We start from the raw sequence: 13,540 nt of genomic DNA, 5'->3' as shown, positions 1-13,540 counted from the left end.
GTTTTCAAGCTTGAAGGGGCATCTATCAAGACGTTTCCGACATCATGGCGATAGCTGTTATCAGTGTTCAGCCTTGCTTTCAAGGTCAAAGGTGAACTGCTTTTTGGGTCATATTGGTACGCGATGAATAAAATATTACTTGATGTACACTTCGGCCGCGCACGCCTCTTTATCGATAAACATCATGATAGAATACAAAAGCTAATTAAGAGCGTGTCACGGTCGAATAATATATAATCCTATATTCGGAGTTGTATAATTTTTAACTAAAGGTGAGTATAACATACGGTCACTAACGTATATCCATATTTTTTCACTGGTAGATGGAGTGATCAATCTGCCATTATTCTGGAATCGTTGAGTCGAATGGTCTAAATCGCAATTATGTTGATTTTGAGAGAATAAACATTTTTTGTTATATTTAAATATTTATAAATATTTCTGAATAGAAATAACCACAATATCACAATACCACAATATATGGTAAACTAATATGATTACCTATAGATTCTCACGAAAAATAGTTGCACGCGATTGATAGGTTGCCATAAGCTTTCTACGTATTAAATTCTCAGAATAGCGTTACTCTATATGTATATTATATGCGCGATACAAGTTTCTGTGGTTGCAGCTTTAATTCTTTACGCCAGGGCTAGTAGGAATAAAGAATTGTGGATGTTGAGAGTTTTGTATGAGATATTCTATAAGAAATCAAGTTGAAGCCGGCTGAGGCTCCGACTACGCTTGACGACCAATATCGGCCACTATAAAGTATTTGTGTGGACATACTTTATATAAATAGATATTTTTTTTATTGGTTTCCGATAATTTTTTTTGTTACTATGTTGTTGTGTCAGCCAGTGATTTAGGTCCGTCGATAGGCGACTGGAGTAACTTTTACGCCATAGTTAGGCAGCAGTATGACGAATTCGCCATAATTTGAAGACGTAACCCGGCTTGAACCGAATGTGGATATCTTTGTTGTTTGTTTCACCGCCAAGGATCTTTCGAGCTGTGTATAAAGGTTTGGATATGGCTGTCTTGTGGCTGTCTCAGTGTGGCGACTTTTAATAAAGTGCGACCAGTTCTTGGCTTTACGGGCTTGGCGCAAAATCAACTTATTAAACGAAACGTCCATAAACTGTATGTCTTCGCACAATTTATGGACGGTCTGAGCTGTTAAACGCAGAAAGTCGAAACCTGTAATATGGGAAATTGCTCACAAAATCTGGACGTGATTTAGGAAAATAAAATCGCTCGGAAGGTCCATACTAACTCCGTGTCTACCTTCTAATTCAATCAAATATACCTCCTACCAATAGTAGATACTCTTACTTTCATATTGTTGACTTATGTACTAACTATATATAATTACCGACAGCCGAAAATGAATAGCTAACTAGAAAAGATGAGGGTTTGTTGTTGTGATGAGGGCTCCACGTTAAATACTAGGTATTCCGGGGAACTATGTTAAATCTAATTATCTGTGCCAATAATTACTCGAGCTCTTCTCAGTGATTAATAAACAAATAAAGAACGAACAAAAAATACACAAAAACAGTATTAACTAACCAGTAATATTAGTAATAACTAGTAGTAATAGTCTAACAATATTAACTAACAGCATTTGCAAAAATCCCGTTCCTGTTCCTTCTCAGGTTTGATCTTATTATATGTACTTGTGCGAGATAGTATTATTGGATCTAAACCTCGATTAACTGTGTATATTATAAACCTTTCTGTACGGAAAACTTTATAATTTTATAAAGTAGAATTATCCGGGTTGCAGTCTTTCGGTGGCAAAATTTTAATTAGATTTTCAATATGCGAACGCATTCTATATGATTCGCAAATGCTAGGGTAATCTATTCGAAACTATTATATAATAGATGCATAATACTACACGATTTCACTACACCTACGTCCAGGAATTCGAGCCGGTACAAATAATCAGTTGGTCTATAGAAACAAACTATACACAGTTCTTAAGCACACTAGAGAAGTTTATTAAGGAACCTCGTTCCACCACAAACATTAGTGGCTGCAAAAAGTATATTAAAACCGTGGAGTTTTGACACCAGTCGTAGTGCCGCAAGTTCACCGAAGGTTGCTCCACCAATAAAGTACACGAGAATTGTTCGTGGTCGAGCTCCGGCACCAGTTAGATCGCCCGATGATGGCGTTCCCCCGAAAGATCGTTTAGTACTCAATTCTTCCGTTGAGAGCGATCCAACGCCTGGGGACAGAGTAAACACGTCATTCAAAAGTTAGTGATTTTAGTAGTTTAACGGGTTTACAGCTACCCTTATCGAAATCTGCAATTTATATAGAGAGGCTTTCAATATTTTCAGTCAATAAACATTATTCTGAATGACTATTTTTCCGTCACAGCTTTGACAAGTGCTTTCTTGTTCACTTTCATTCGCAGAAGACCTATTACAACAGCGTATTTTAGTTTTCCGATAAAACAAAATATGTTTAGGTGATCAGTTACAATAACTGTGCAATACGACACAAGTCATAATGAAGATTTCTAGGTGTTTTCGAAGCTCCTCGCAAAAATCCCTTTTTGAAAAGACCTTCAGACGTTTATGTAGCAGCTGTCTGCTTGATGGACGACTAACTCTATGATGACATCTGCGCATCCAAACAATGAGTTCAACCTACCGCTAATTTTAGCAAAGTTGTCAAGTGTTCCTTGGTAGGCAGCTTCTACCAGTTTGACAACCAATGGGACGTAGAGGTCATTGAAAACGAAGCCAGCGCTATGCGTACGCCCTCCATTTCCGCCAACGCCCGATGCCGTCGACGACGACAGGCCTAGGCGACGTGCACGAACGATGAAAGCTGACTCCTTTAGGCCAAGTAAGCTTGCACTGGATGCCATTTTACTAATCATTGAACCACTCTAAAAATCAAACAAAATTTTAGATATTTAGGGGCATAATACCTATAATCGAGCATATTTCTATATATGGCAGTAACACTGAATAAACACAACAAAACATGAATTTTTGTTACATTTCTAAAGACCATATAATACATGCGCTAATTATACGCTCACTTTGCTTTGGGCTGTGCTAATAACCGGCGCAGCCTCATGCAGGATCCCTAGCTTTTCTAGTGCCTGCAGCACGCCAAGGTAATGAAACCCAAACTGATGCAGAAAAGCCGTGCGTAGCGGTTTCAACTGTCCTAAAGGAATTCCGTCATTAGCCAAAGAAAGCAGGCACAGTAGGCGAAGGCAGACTTCCCACGATTTACCACTGGAATAGTGACAGAATAACCTACGATAAACATAACGCTCTATTTTAAAATATACGCAAATGTAGAAGTGTGTCAGTAGATGGATCATGTAAATGAAATAAATTAACTTCGGTTCAAACCCCGCAAGCGTACGCAGGGACCGAAGTAGGCTTTAAACCTGTTCGTTTGCTAATATAGCTCATTCACATTTTTATTTTCATATTACATAACAAAATGTTAATTTCAGATGAAGTCGTAAACCTAAAACAATCCGTTCCAAATTTTGAAGCGTTTAAAGTCGACGGGGTGCACGAAACTCAAAACTTACGAAAATGCTCACACACAAGATAAACCAAATATTTATCTTATCTAGAAAAGTCAACAGATTGTCAAAGTAAAAAAGCGTACGTTTCTTATCGTTATCGTTGGTTAAGATAAAGCGGTCATCAACTAATAGATACTGGTTGCACTTGCCGGGTACGTAGATTGATTTATTAATCGGATTCATACGTGAGCTGCAAGAACAGTCGTATTACAATTGCAGCATTTACTCTCTACCTTTAAATAAATTGCAGTGTGTACTTTTCCAAAAAAAGATACAATGAAAATAACTAACCTACAAATTGATTCTTTGATCATCTCGATTGATTGCTTCATTTCTACCCCCTGCAACAGATTTTGCTCCACGGCACGAACGACGTCGAAGTCCTAACGATAGACAGATTCACTCAAGGATAAGTAAACATTAATATATAGTATAGAGCATGATAAATATAAGTCCTAATGATTAACTAGGTAAATAAACCTGTCAGCAGAGTAACTACCGCACCAGAATCTCACTAATCAAAGCAGACGTATGCTTTTCTACCCGAATCTAGAATAGCACCTCTCTTACTGGTGCAGATTAACAATCCTCGTAGCCCGCTAGGCTTGTTTAAGGTATTGTGTCAAACACTAGATGTAATGCAACTACTTGTGCTGACTGAAATCTACCAGATAGAGCACCCCTCAAATAGTGCTTGTGTTTCAACATAGATCAGAAAACATTCTTGTACCAGATTATCAACAGTGGGTTATATCAGTCTAGGGCAATATTCTAAAGTGAATCATGTGATTGGAAATGGAACAAGAAACTGATGCATGTTACTTAGTTTCCGCATATACACATACTGCACGATTTCTATATAGTACAATGAAAAAGAAACGAGTTTGCTAAACAAAAGGTTATGTTTACCTATAAAGTTATTATACTTTATAAAGTCCTTATCTTAGCAAATCCCTGCATCGTTGATTACAGAACTTACCTGTCCTCTTTTTCGGGAGATTTCTTCGCAGACACTTATATGGAGCGCCAATGAATTTCGAAGCTTTGTTATAGCTTTTACTTCAACATTAACAAAGTGCTTCATAGCTGAAACGGAATAGAGGAAAGCCACAACACATGGTTGATTGTCTAAACATTTTTCTTTTTTGCGCCTTTATAGACTTTAGGATATCAAGAATTGAGAAAATGCCTCGCTTGAGGGTTTTACTTTTCTAAATTACCGAAAGGTGCAGATTATAACGTTTTTGGCCTTTAAAAAAGAACTTAGGGTATATCAAAGGAAAAAATACAGCACCTGGGCATTTCGATATGAAAAGTTACACCAGACGCTATAAAATCATAACCTGCAACCGTTTTTTCTTCAAACCTGAAAACTGCTTACTGCGTACATTTCCAGTGTGAACCACTGTTTCTTCCTGCTGTTAGCTTATATATATATATCGCTAAGGTACCGAAAAATTCAGCAGATATATCTCTACAGGTAGATCTAAGATATATCTGCTGAATTTTTCGGTAGCTTAACAACAATATGACCGTCGTAATTGCGATTCGAAATCTTCGAAAGACAGTCGAGCGACTACTGCTTACCCGAAATAGACTGGGGAGTACTAACGTCGCTCTTGGAAATCAACTTTTTGCTCTCATTACTGAGAACGCCGAACGCTGCCGACACGTGTTTGTCTTTAATTGCCGCAAACGTGTCGCAGGGGTCGCGCAGCTTCACTTGCCGCTCCTCTTTTCGAGTCACCGTCCTGGGAATGATACATTTCCCTTTTTCTATGCCTAAAACGGGCATTTTGATAATATCATGGTATATTGTAGTCTCAACTTGCTCCTTATATGCAATTTACAGATATACCGATAATGAACGCGTATTTTCCTTTAAACATTACTGTAGTTTTACTTTGAAAGTGTTCACTACATACCAAAAAGATCGTCAAGAATGGCTGTGTAAGTCATTTGGGTAGCCATTAAAGATGCTAAATCAATGTCCCTGTCAAACAGGATCAGCTGGTCTATGACAAACTTTTGAGAGGATGGTCCATGGCTCCATCGTGACGTCCGCCATTGCCGCCGAACGGAGTGGCTTTGTTCCCCTGGAAAACGTTACACAATTGGCGTTTAAACCAGGGCAAGTTTCGTTTCGGTGATTGACAAGCTCGAATTATTCATGTCGATCCCCTGGGATCTGCCAGTAGGGGGTCTTGACGGCCAAGGTAGCTACCTACTATGGTGTGTTAGTGAAGAGTATGAACTGTGTTACTCTTACCTAATGTAGTAACATGGAGGATTTTAGCGAATTCCTCCATCTGGCAAAGTGACATGGTTACTGAAGTCAGTGGACTTGAATCACTGTGCAAGAACACGTCTTTAAAGAACGAGTCTTCTTCAAGTGATGCGACGTCCTCGTCCACGAGAATCAACGTAACCTTTTAAATAATCAATGAAAATAAAATAATTTGCGACATTATCTTGATTCAGTCCACCTAGCGATTCATATCAGCCTATCCTGCCGTGTCCACTTTTGGTAAGTGGTGCTCTTAAATGACGCTTTAAAAAAACTTCAATTCCGTATGGTAGTCAGCTAGCTATTGCCCTAAACGGACATGTTGAACTTACCGGAAGTGAGATAAGGTTAATTAGCCCAAAAACGCCTTCTGCTTCAATCAAGGTAGAACAAACAGCTGTCAAGCGTGGGAGCGCTAGGAGGTAGAACTCACGATTGTGGGCATTACTAGATAATACTGTGCACACCTGGAAAAATAGCCAACAACAACTACTGCTTGTGACTAGTCAGTTGTCCGTTGACAGAGCTTGTCAGGCATAGATCTAGCAAAACAAACAGTTGGCCAACTGTTTACCAATTGAAATGACATCTTACTAGCGACACCCTATATACGCAGTACAATATACGGATGATGTACTCTTACCTGTTTTATTGACGAAAGTTTGCTTTTAACAATGAATACGCACTTCCTAGACGAATTTGGTGGTAGCGCTGATTCTAGTTTAAAGATCTTGGCCACACCGGTAGCCTGTAGCTTTGTAATGCTTGCGATACTATCCATACACTTGATGAGAGATGTCTCTATAAGAAGATCCTGGAATATGGACGCAAGTAGTAGGCGCAATTCATCAAAACTCTTAGTATACGCACGCGTAATTCATAAATCAAAAACACACGTAACATTTGGAGCTTAATTGGATTTCCATCACTAGTGGATTTCGTTCTTTCTAAATAGGGTTATTGCTCCGTGATCCTTGACGTTGTTGTCTTTATGTATTAATATAGATCAACATAGAGACATCATCCGCTGCAGAGTACACTTTTGAATGTTGCGATATGAGCGTTCATTTAGTGCTACACTATCATTTGCAATTGAATATGATGTAAGTAAAAAGAAAAATTAGAAGTATCACAGTGCTTACCTTAGGACCAACAATACTTTCCAGAGTCTTCAACAAGGCAGTTTCTGCATAATGTTGAATATAGTCGCACATTGAGGATGCCGTCATGATTTGTTTTGAAATCCGTGTACAGCCAATAACTAGCCCAATAGCTAGCACGATGATGTAGCTAGCAAAATACTTAGCATTGACTTCCCATCTGTTCCACTGATAAAGTGTTTTGTACAGTTTTATATTACCAGTACTGCATGCATGTATACGCGTATGTCCACACCTAACAACATCTTCCAGGTTTAACCGGTTTCAACTATTTGGTGCACAGTAACCCAGCCGTGCGGTGTCAATAAAATCGTCATTCGAAACAACATGAATGAAGGCACAGATCAATGACGTAGAGCTTTATATATATACATGTATATACTTCACTGAAGTAGTCGGAGCAACTGTGAACTCAGAGGGCCATACTACTGCTCGTAGAACAGCATATGTTGTGTGCATGGAGCTAAACAAATACAAAGCATATTGTTCGAAGTTGTTCAGTTCCATAACATTGCATCGACATGGCAGCAGGGGAAAGGTAAGAGTCGCACCAAATTCAGCGAGAACGAACTGTACGAACTGTAGCTATGGAAGATGGTTTCTCGTTCACCAACAGCTGTTTGATTCCCGCGTGCAAGAGTTCAGGTTAATGGAATTGAGCGCGTTGAGCCGCTGCGATGGCCGCTAAATTTGATTTGATGGATTTGATGGTATGGAGATGGAGTCGCTTCACTAACTGGCTGTAGACAGCGCGGAGCAAGGCCGAATAGTAATTTTAAGTATACGATTCAGTAATTTGGAAAATAAATTAATCACACTGTTATGTGTTTTTCGGATAGTGTAGAAACTTGGCACTTCTTTCCTTCTTGAAAATGTGAAACAGGCAAAACCTAAATCAAAAATTTAAGTGACAAAGTAATCTAGTGTTGCTAGCAAACCTGGCAGCAGACAAGGCCAACCTGCACGTAATTTTTCTTAAAAAAGTACGTTTCCTTAATTTATCGATGTTCGGACTAAAATAAGCTTAATTATATTACGATATCATTCATCTTATGTACTTCCATCAGAAAGATGTACAGGTGGTATTCAAATCCCACACACCACTCAACAGATTCTATGGAGTGTCGCTTCACGTGTCGGTGCCGCGCGTGAACGCGAACAGATTTCGAACGATACAGAGTAAATTTATTAACTTGATTGTGTATACCGTGTTCCAATTTGAGTTTCGCTACACTATCTTCTGTGAATAACGTAAGTTCTGATGAATTCGCTAATATGAAAAAATATGCAGCCGTCATATGCGAAGACAAACAGTGCGGACAGAATAAGAGTAACGAGATAAAATTATTTAAATTGATTCAGTTTCTTGAGCTTAACTTATAATCTGCAACTAATACGGTTTATTATATGTAGATTTTTATTATCGATAATTTGTCATTCAGTCGTTTAAAATTAAACATGCTTTTGACAAAAAATGGAACAGCAACTTCGACATGAAGTACATTAATCACTGTAGATTGATTTGCAGTGTTCCTGAATGCAGAATGACGGCTGTGCTATACGGCGCTCCCGACGTGGTGTGGTATGAACCTGGGGCTATTTCGGTTGCGACTTCGGGGCTAATCGCATTGACAACTGGAGCAAGTGTTTTGTTTGCAATATTGGATGATGGTGCACCGGCTCGGAATAATGTTCAGGTGGTCATGTTTACATAGCATTTATTTAAACAAAGCAGCATTGAAGAACCATCAAAATCTAAAGATTGTTTGCTAACACATTCCACAAAAAAACTATGTTAAATTTACGCTAATCACAGATTAAAAATTTCGTCATCTTACGTCAGGTTACTGCACATTTACAGGAAAAAGGGGCAAATTTTGATACTATGGAACGAAAAGCAGCTAGTGAAGATAGGGAACAAGCTTCATCCATGCGTTCGAATAGTGTTAGCGGAAGAGCCAGGTATGTGACCATGTATTATATTAGGTAGTATTCCCAGTCCTTGTTCGTCTATCGGGAAGCTTAGAATATTTGCTACCTGGTTGGTGGTATTTATTTAAGGAAGATGTTATTTTTTTCACTGTACTAACGATAAGTTCGATCCATCGGCCTGTTGCTTCATCTAGTATAATCTAAGCCACTATGAAATTCTCCCCAATACTCATCAAATACATTTATATGGTCCCGTGATAGCGTAGTAGGCGACGTGTTTACCTGTTAAATTTAAGGACATGTGGGGGTCTAGTTCGAATAGGGCATAGACATATTTACGAGGCTTTGTGCTGAAAGCCGGTTAGTCGAAGTAATACTCAACAGCTGAAGTAACGGACGTAAAACGCGAAAAACATTTTTCGATACATTGATATACCTGTCTCTTAAATATTATTAAACTCTCCTTCAAACAGGCTGGTGTTTCTGAAAAAACTCAATGTTCATCCAGAAAAATGTCGCGCAGTGCAGTTTTCACCAGAGAAACTTCCTAGCCGGGAGCGGGTTGCCCTCCTCCTAGAACCTTCAACTGTAAAGGTATTATTGAGTTTAACCAGTTTTGTAGTGCGGTTACGAGAAAAACATAATGAAGAATAACCTATAACTCTGGTTTAGAGCGTTAAAAACAGCTAGGTAATGCCTTTATTCAACCTTGGACAACGATTGCCGAAAGCAGAAATTGTTTTGATTTCCAAGTGTTTAACGACTTATTTCTTAGCTGTACTCTGCCATGAATGATTCGCTCGGCTATCATAAGATGTAGCATTGACAAACTCAAACGCATATAGGTAAATTTATATTTAAATAGACACAATTGTGTTTATGATCAACGTATTCGCAATATTTCGATAGCAGTAGCGAATTAACGTGGCAAACAAGAAATCACTTTTATTAATTTTTTAATTACTATCGTACATAACTGACATTTATATATTGTGGCTATTTGTCAGGTGATTGATTATCCAACGATGGAGGTAATCTGGAATGAGGAGTTCCCATCAACTGCGCCGATTAAAGCAATACGTTTCCTAAATGATCGACCACAGTGTTTGGCCCTGGGATTTGCGTCGGCTGATCTGATCGTTGTAAATTTGGCCAACAAAAAAGTACAGAAAAGCGGACGTCTTCTAGTGAAAAACGTGCAGGTATGTTCTATTATGCTCTTAATAATGAATGCTTTTTACGCCAGTTCTACCGTGAAGTTCGTAGGCCTAGTAACCTAAGAAACGACGTACATGCATTGCCTAGTTCTTCTCAGCATTTTGCCAGTTTTGAACTTACTAAGTTCAAAACTGGCAACAGAGCAATTATGTTTTGTCATCTATTGTGTTCTTTCGAAGTCTTAGTTGATAGACCTGACTCAATTCAGAACGAATAAATTATAACAGCTCTAGTATGCAGGAGGAACTTCAGGATATGGACGTTTCTAATGGACAAGCAGTATTGGGCTGTTCGAAAGGCACAGCCGCCGTTGTCGATCTCCACACGTGGAAGGTATGTCTTCTTGTTTTGGGTCTTTAATTCATACTAGTAGCCCCTATAACATTTCAATAAGCTTACCTTATAGTTGTCTTTTCGACGGAAGATCAATAATCATCACAAGCTACATTTGAGTATATACTCTGTCCAAGCCGTCGGCTAAGGCAGAATAGAAATTCTTTTATTTCATGTTACTTATCGAAGGAGACAGTCATTAGACTAGGTGAAGTTATTGCAAAAAAATCGTCAACCAGGCAAAATGTAATTTTCACTAGAGAGAATTCTAATTTTAGAAATTCTAAAATTGGAAAAATAAAAATGAACTCCCGGTAGTAGGTAAATTGACTCTTTAAACATAGCTGCTCACCATGTATAGCCTTTCATCTAAGTTTATTTGGATTTAGATTAGTGCGTACAAGCCACTGCTCTTAAGTTAGTTGCTGTTGTCTTATTGGTTGAAAAATTAATTTGAAGGTGTTAGTTAAATGCAAGGTATCAGGCCAAATTCGTGCAGTTAAATGGAACCCTACCGGTGATGTCGCCGCTGTAATGGCCGTAGGAGAAAAGGGCCCGTTATTCATTAGCGATACCAGCCAACAGGCTAATTCCTACATTGTTCCTCTGTGTGGCAAAGGTTTGCAGGATTACCGTCATAGACAATTGGTTTTTTCTCATTGTGGTCGTTGACTTAAACAAGAAGTTGGTATGTTACGTATAATATCATACAGGTATTTTTGTTACATCCAGAAATTACATATGTTACCTCGAATTTCTCGATAAAATATAAATATATGAAACTTTATAAAATTTGAACTAAACAATTTTAATTAATCGTTAAGAATATGCACTCTTTGTGTACGATAACGAGTAACACGGTAACCTATGCGTACAAGCTAAGTTATGCTAAGTTAGCTAAGTTATTAGCTAGTAATTAGGTAGCTTGTTATTTTCCAGCGACTCGTGTGCCGTACACTGATAAGGCTCTACAAAGTGTTAGTGTGTGCTGGATAGAGGATAAAATAGTCGTGTCGGTCCCGTCCGGAACACTGTGTTTCGGCAAATTCAAAGGAAAGAATACTAAGCTCGAGCCGATACATCAAGAGGTTTGTTAACGAACCACATTTATCTCACCGTTTTTCCATTTGCAATTGCTATCGTAATTTGGAACCAGTACTGGCAGCCTCTGATCATTTTACATGTATGTACATTTACATGTATTACATTTAAATAATGATATAAAAAAGCGGGATCCATTCGATTCCATAATAATAGCACTATTTGTTTAGCCACTCAATTTCACTTGTTTTATTGTATCTGATATAATCATTGATCGCTTCTCCACCGTTAGCTCCTGTCGAAATCTATTTGCGCCCTCTGCCCGGTCGCGCCAAACATTGTCCTCACAAGTGGAATTGATCGTGTATTAGCCTTATGGGACCTTACCGCCGAGCGCCAAACTCTTCTTCGTTGCCATGCAGGATTGGCGGGATTCGTATACAACATGGCCTTTCATCCAGCCGGTACTGGTGTCCTAGGAATCGCGACCGGCAACGGAAGCGTATGTTGTACAACTATATAGATAAGAAAAACTTTTGATTAGTTTCCTGTTGTAGTCGATTCAAATCGAATCTTCCCAAAATGTATATGAGCATTATACTTTTTAACTAATACACCTAAAAGCTACGTAAGTGGGTGCTATTTTATTTTGCACTTGCAGGTGTTACTCGCGAAAACCGACCAAGGTACTTTGGAACAGGTCGGGAAACATTTACAATTGCGTTCACGCGTTTACAGTATTGCCTGGCACCCGACAAATGAAATGCAGTTGGCTGTGGGTACTCAGGATGGAGAGGTTGGTTCCATGATGCGATATATGTTAGTTCCTATTTCACTAGGTATAGAGGGGCAATTTATGTGCCGAAAGAACATTTTCATTTAGATGCTCTTTCCATCTTGATCAAACGCTGTTTCGGTTTTCAATCTTAGGCATTCATACATTTAACAAATCCGGAAATTCCGTGTAGGATCATCAGGCGCAACATATCACTGCATATACAATTCCGCCTCTTAGTTGTTTGAAACCATCGTTTACGAGGGAACTACTACGATGCTTTTGATATCTGAGAAGGAATTTAGCAGTGTAAGTGCAGAACAGTTGTTCCCTTCTTATATAATTTTACTTTCGTCCATAAGACGGGAGACTGATATTATTGTATTTCTATAATAATATATTATTATTTATTATATATTTGTTCATTTCGCTCAAGGCGTTTGTTTCCGTTTCGTACTAACGTTACGTTGTACTGCTTCCGTTTCACTGGCCAGGTACTAGTGTTCGATGTGTCCCCACACAAGACAAACGTATCTCGTTTTCGGACAAATAAACGCGTTGGAGTCGGCTCAATAGTGTTTGCCTCACTGCCTTTGGTCAGCGAATGGCCGCTTCTCTTGGCAACCGATGGAACTCATGCGTATTTCTCGAAGGAGAAAGAAGAGGTCCTGCGCAAGTTCAATTCCATGGTCCCGGGTATTGAAAACCACAAGGTAGTTAAAAGCGAGTAGGCATTGGCAGGCATGAATGTTCACTCAAAAATTCAGAAACAAGTTTCAGTATAGCCTTCAGTAACTTTCCGCATCTGATGTGGGATTCCGAATGTGTTTCCAATTTCTATATGACTCTTTGCTTGTATATCGTATTCATATTGTTGTATATATGAAGATTAACGGTTAGTAACATAATATATGCTATTGATCTTGTTGCAGATAGGGTGTGTGTCTCACGTTCCGCAAAAAAATTTGATTTTGTTCGGGACTTATCAGGGAAAGCTTATTGCTCTCGACTCGTCTTCGTTACGAATTGCGGCGGAAACTCGCATAGAAAAGCACGCCGTCACTGGGGTAGGCAGATATATTAATAGTTTAAATGAGTAGATTTTTTTCATGTTTCAGCTCAAGGATTTTAATGTTATGGAAAAGGATACATTGGAACTTTTTTTTTCTTTGTCAGACTTCACGTCTAAAATAAGAAGTCGCTCATTATCCAGTAGATCCAGC

General features: G+C 38.7%; 2 protein-coding genes across 6 annotated transcripts in view; one reads left to right on the top strand and one right to left on the bottom strand.

Annotated features, from left to right (window-relative positions):
• Nucleotides 1-1,982: 1,982 nt before the first annotated feature.
• Nucleotides 1,983-7,722, bottom strand: LOC111252589 (vacuolar protein sorting-associated protein 33B-like). The gene is made up of 11 exons (XM_022810754.2): nt 7,001-7,722; nt 6,502-6,672; nt 6,191-6,325; nt 5,841-6,000; nt 5,497-5,667; nt 5,159-5,353; nt 4,551-4,657; nt 3,863-3,954; nt 3,065-3,266; nt 2,668-2,908; nt 1,983-2,236 (listed from the first exon to the last, which is right to left on the bottom strand). The coding sequence occupies exons 1-11, from the start codon at nt 7,085-7,087 to the stop codon at nt 1,995-1,997; spliced, it is 1,803 nt and encodes a 600-aa protein (XP_022666489.1). The 5' UTR covers nt 7,088-7,722; the 3' UTR covers nt 1,983-1,994.
• Nucleotides 7,723-8,110: 388 nt separating this feature from the next.
• LOC111253399 (uncharacterized) overlaps nt 8,111-13,540 on the top strand; it is a 31,167-nt gene continuing 25,737 nt past the window's right edge. For 2 of the 5 annotated variants that reach the window (XM_086992810.1, XM_086992807.1), the window contains exons 1-12: nt 8,112-8,269; nt 8,547-8,715; nt 8,862-8,980; nt 9,424-9,544; nt 9,958-10,152; nt 10,409-10,501; nt 10,961-11,120; nt 11,441-11,589; nt 11,835-12,044; nt 12,204-12,338; nt 12,812-13,030; nt 13,250-13,384. In XM_086992810.1, the coding sequence (XP_086848936.1) occupies nt 8,563-8,715; nt 8,862-8,980; nt 9,424-9,544; nt 9,958-10,152; nt 10,409-10,501; nt 10,961-11,120; nt 11,441-11,589; nt 11,835-12,044; nt 12,204-12,338; nt 12,812-13,030; nt 13,250-13,384 (1,689 nt within the window). In that variant the 5' untranslated portion in view covers nt 8,112-8,269; nt 8,547-8,562. Of the gene's footprint in view, nt 8,270-8,534; nt 8,716-8,861; nt 8,981-9,423; nt 9,545-9,957; nt 10,153-10,408; nt 10,502-10,960; nt 11,121-11,440; nt 11,590-11,834; nt 12,045-12,203; nt 12,339-12,811; nt 13,031-13,249; nt 13,385-13,540 lie in introns of all 5 variants that reach the window. The other 3 variants (XM_086992809.1, XM_022812727.2, XM_086992808.1) reach the window with 3 other exon arrangements.

Source organism: Varroa destructor, unplaced genomic scaffold (assembly GCF_002443255.2).
Source record: "Varroa destructor unplaced genomic scaffold, Vdes_3.0 BEIS01000006.1, whole genome shotgun sequence".
Taxonomy (NCBI): Eukaryota; Metazoa; Arthropoda; class Arachnida; order Mesostigmata; family Varroidae; genus Varroa; species Varroa destructor.
This window is presented reverse-complemented; position numbering and strand designations above follow the sequence as displayed.

Bases quoted from the DNA above. Each gene is read 5' to 3' on its own strand.
- LOC111252589 (XM_022810754.2), bottom strand. From the start codon at position 7,087: ATGACGGCATCCTCAATGTGCGACTATATTCAACATTATGCAGAAACT. The intron at 6,326-6,501 runs GTAAGAGTACAT...CTATTTTTCCAG, and splicing joins AACTTTCGTCAATAAAACAG to GTGTGCACAGTATTATCTAG. The intron at 2,237-2,667 runs GTAGGTTGAACT...CTCTGTCCCCAG, and splicing joins CAACTTTGCTAAAATTAGCG to GCGTTGGATCGCTCTCAACG.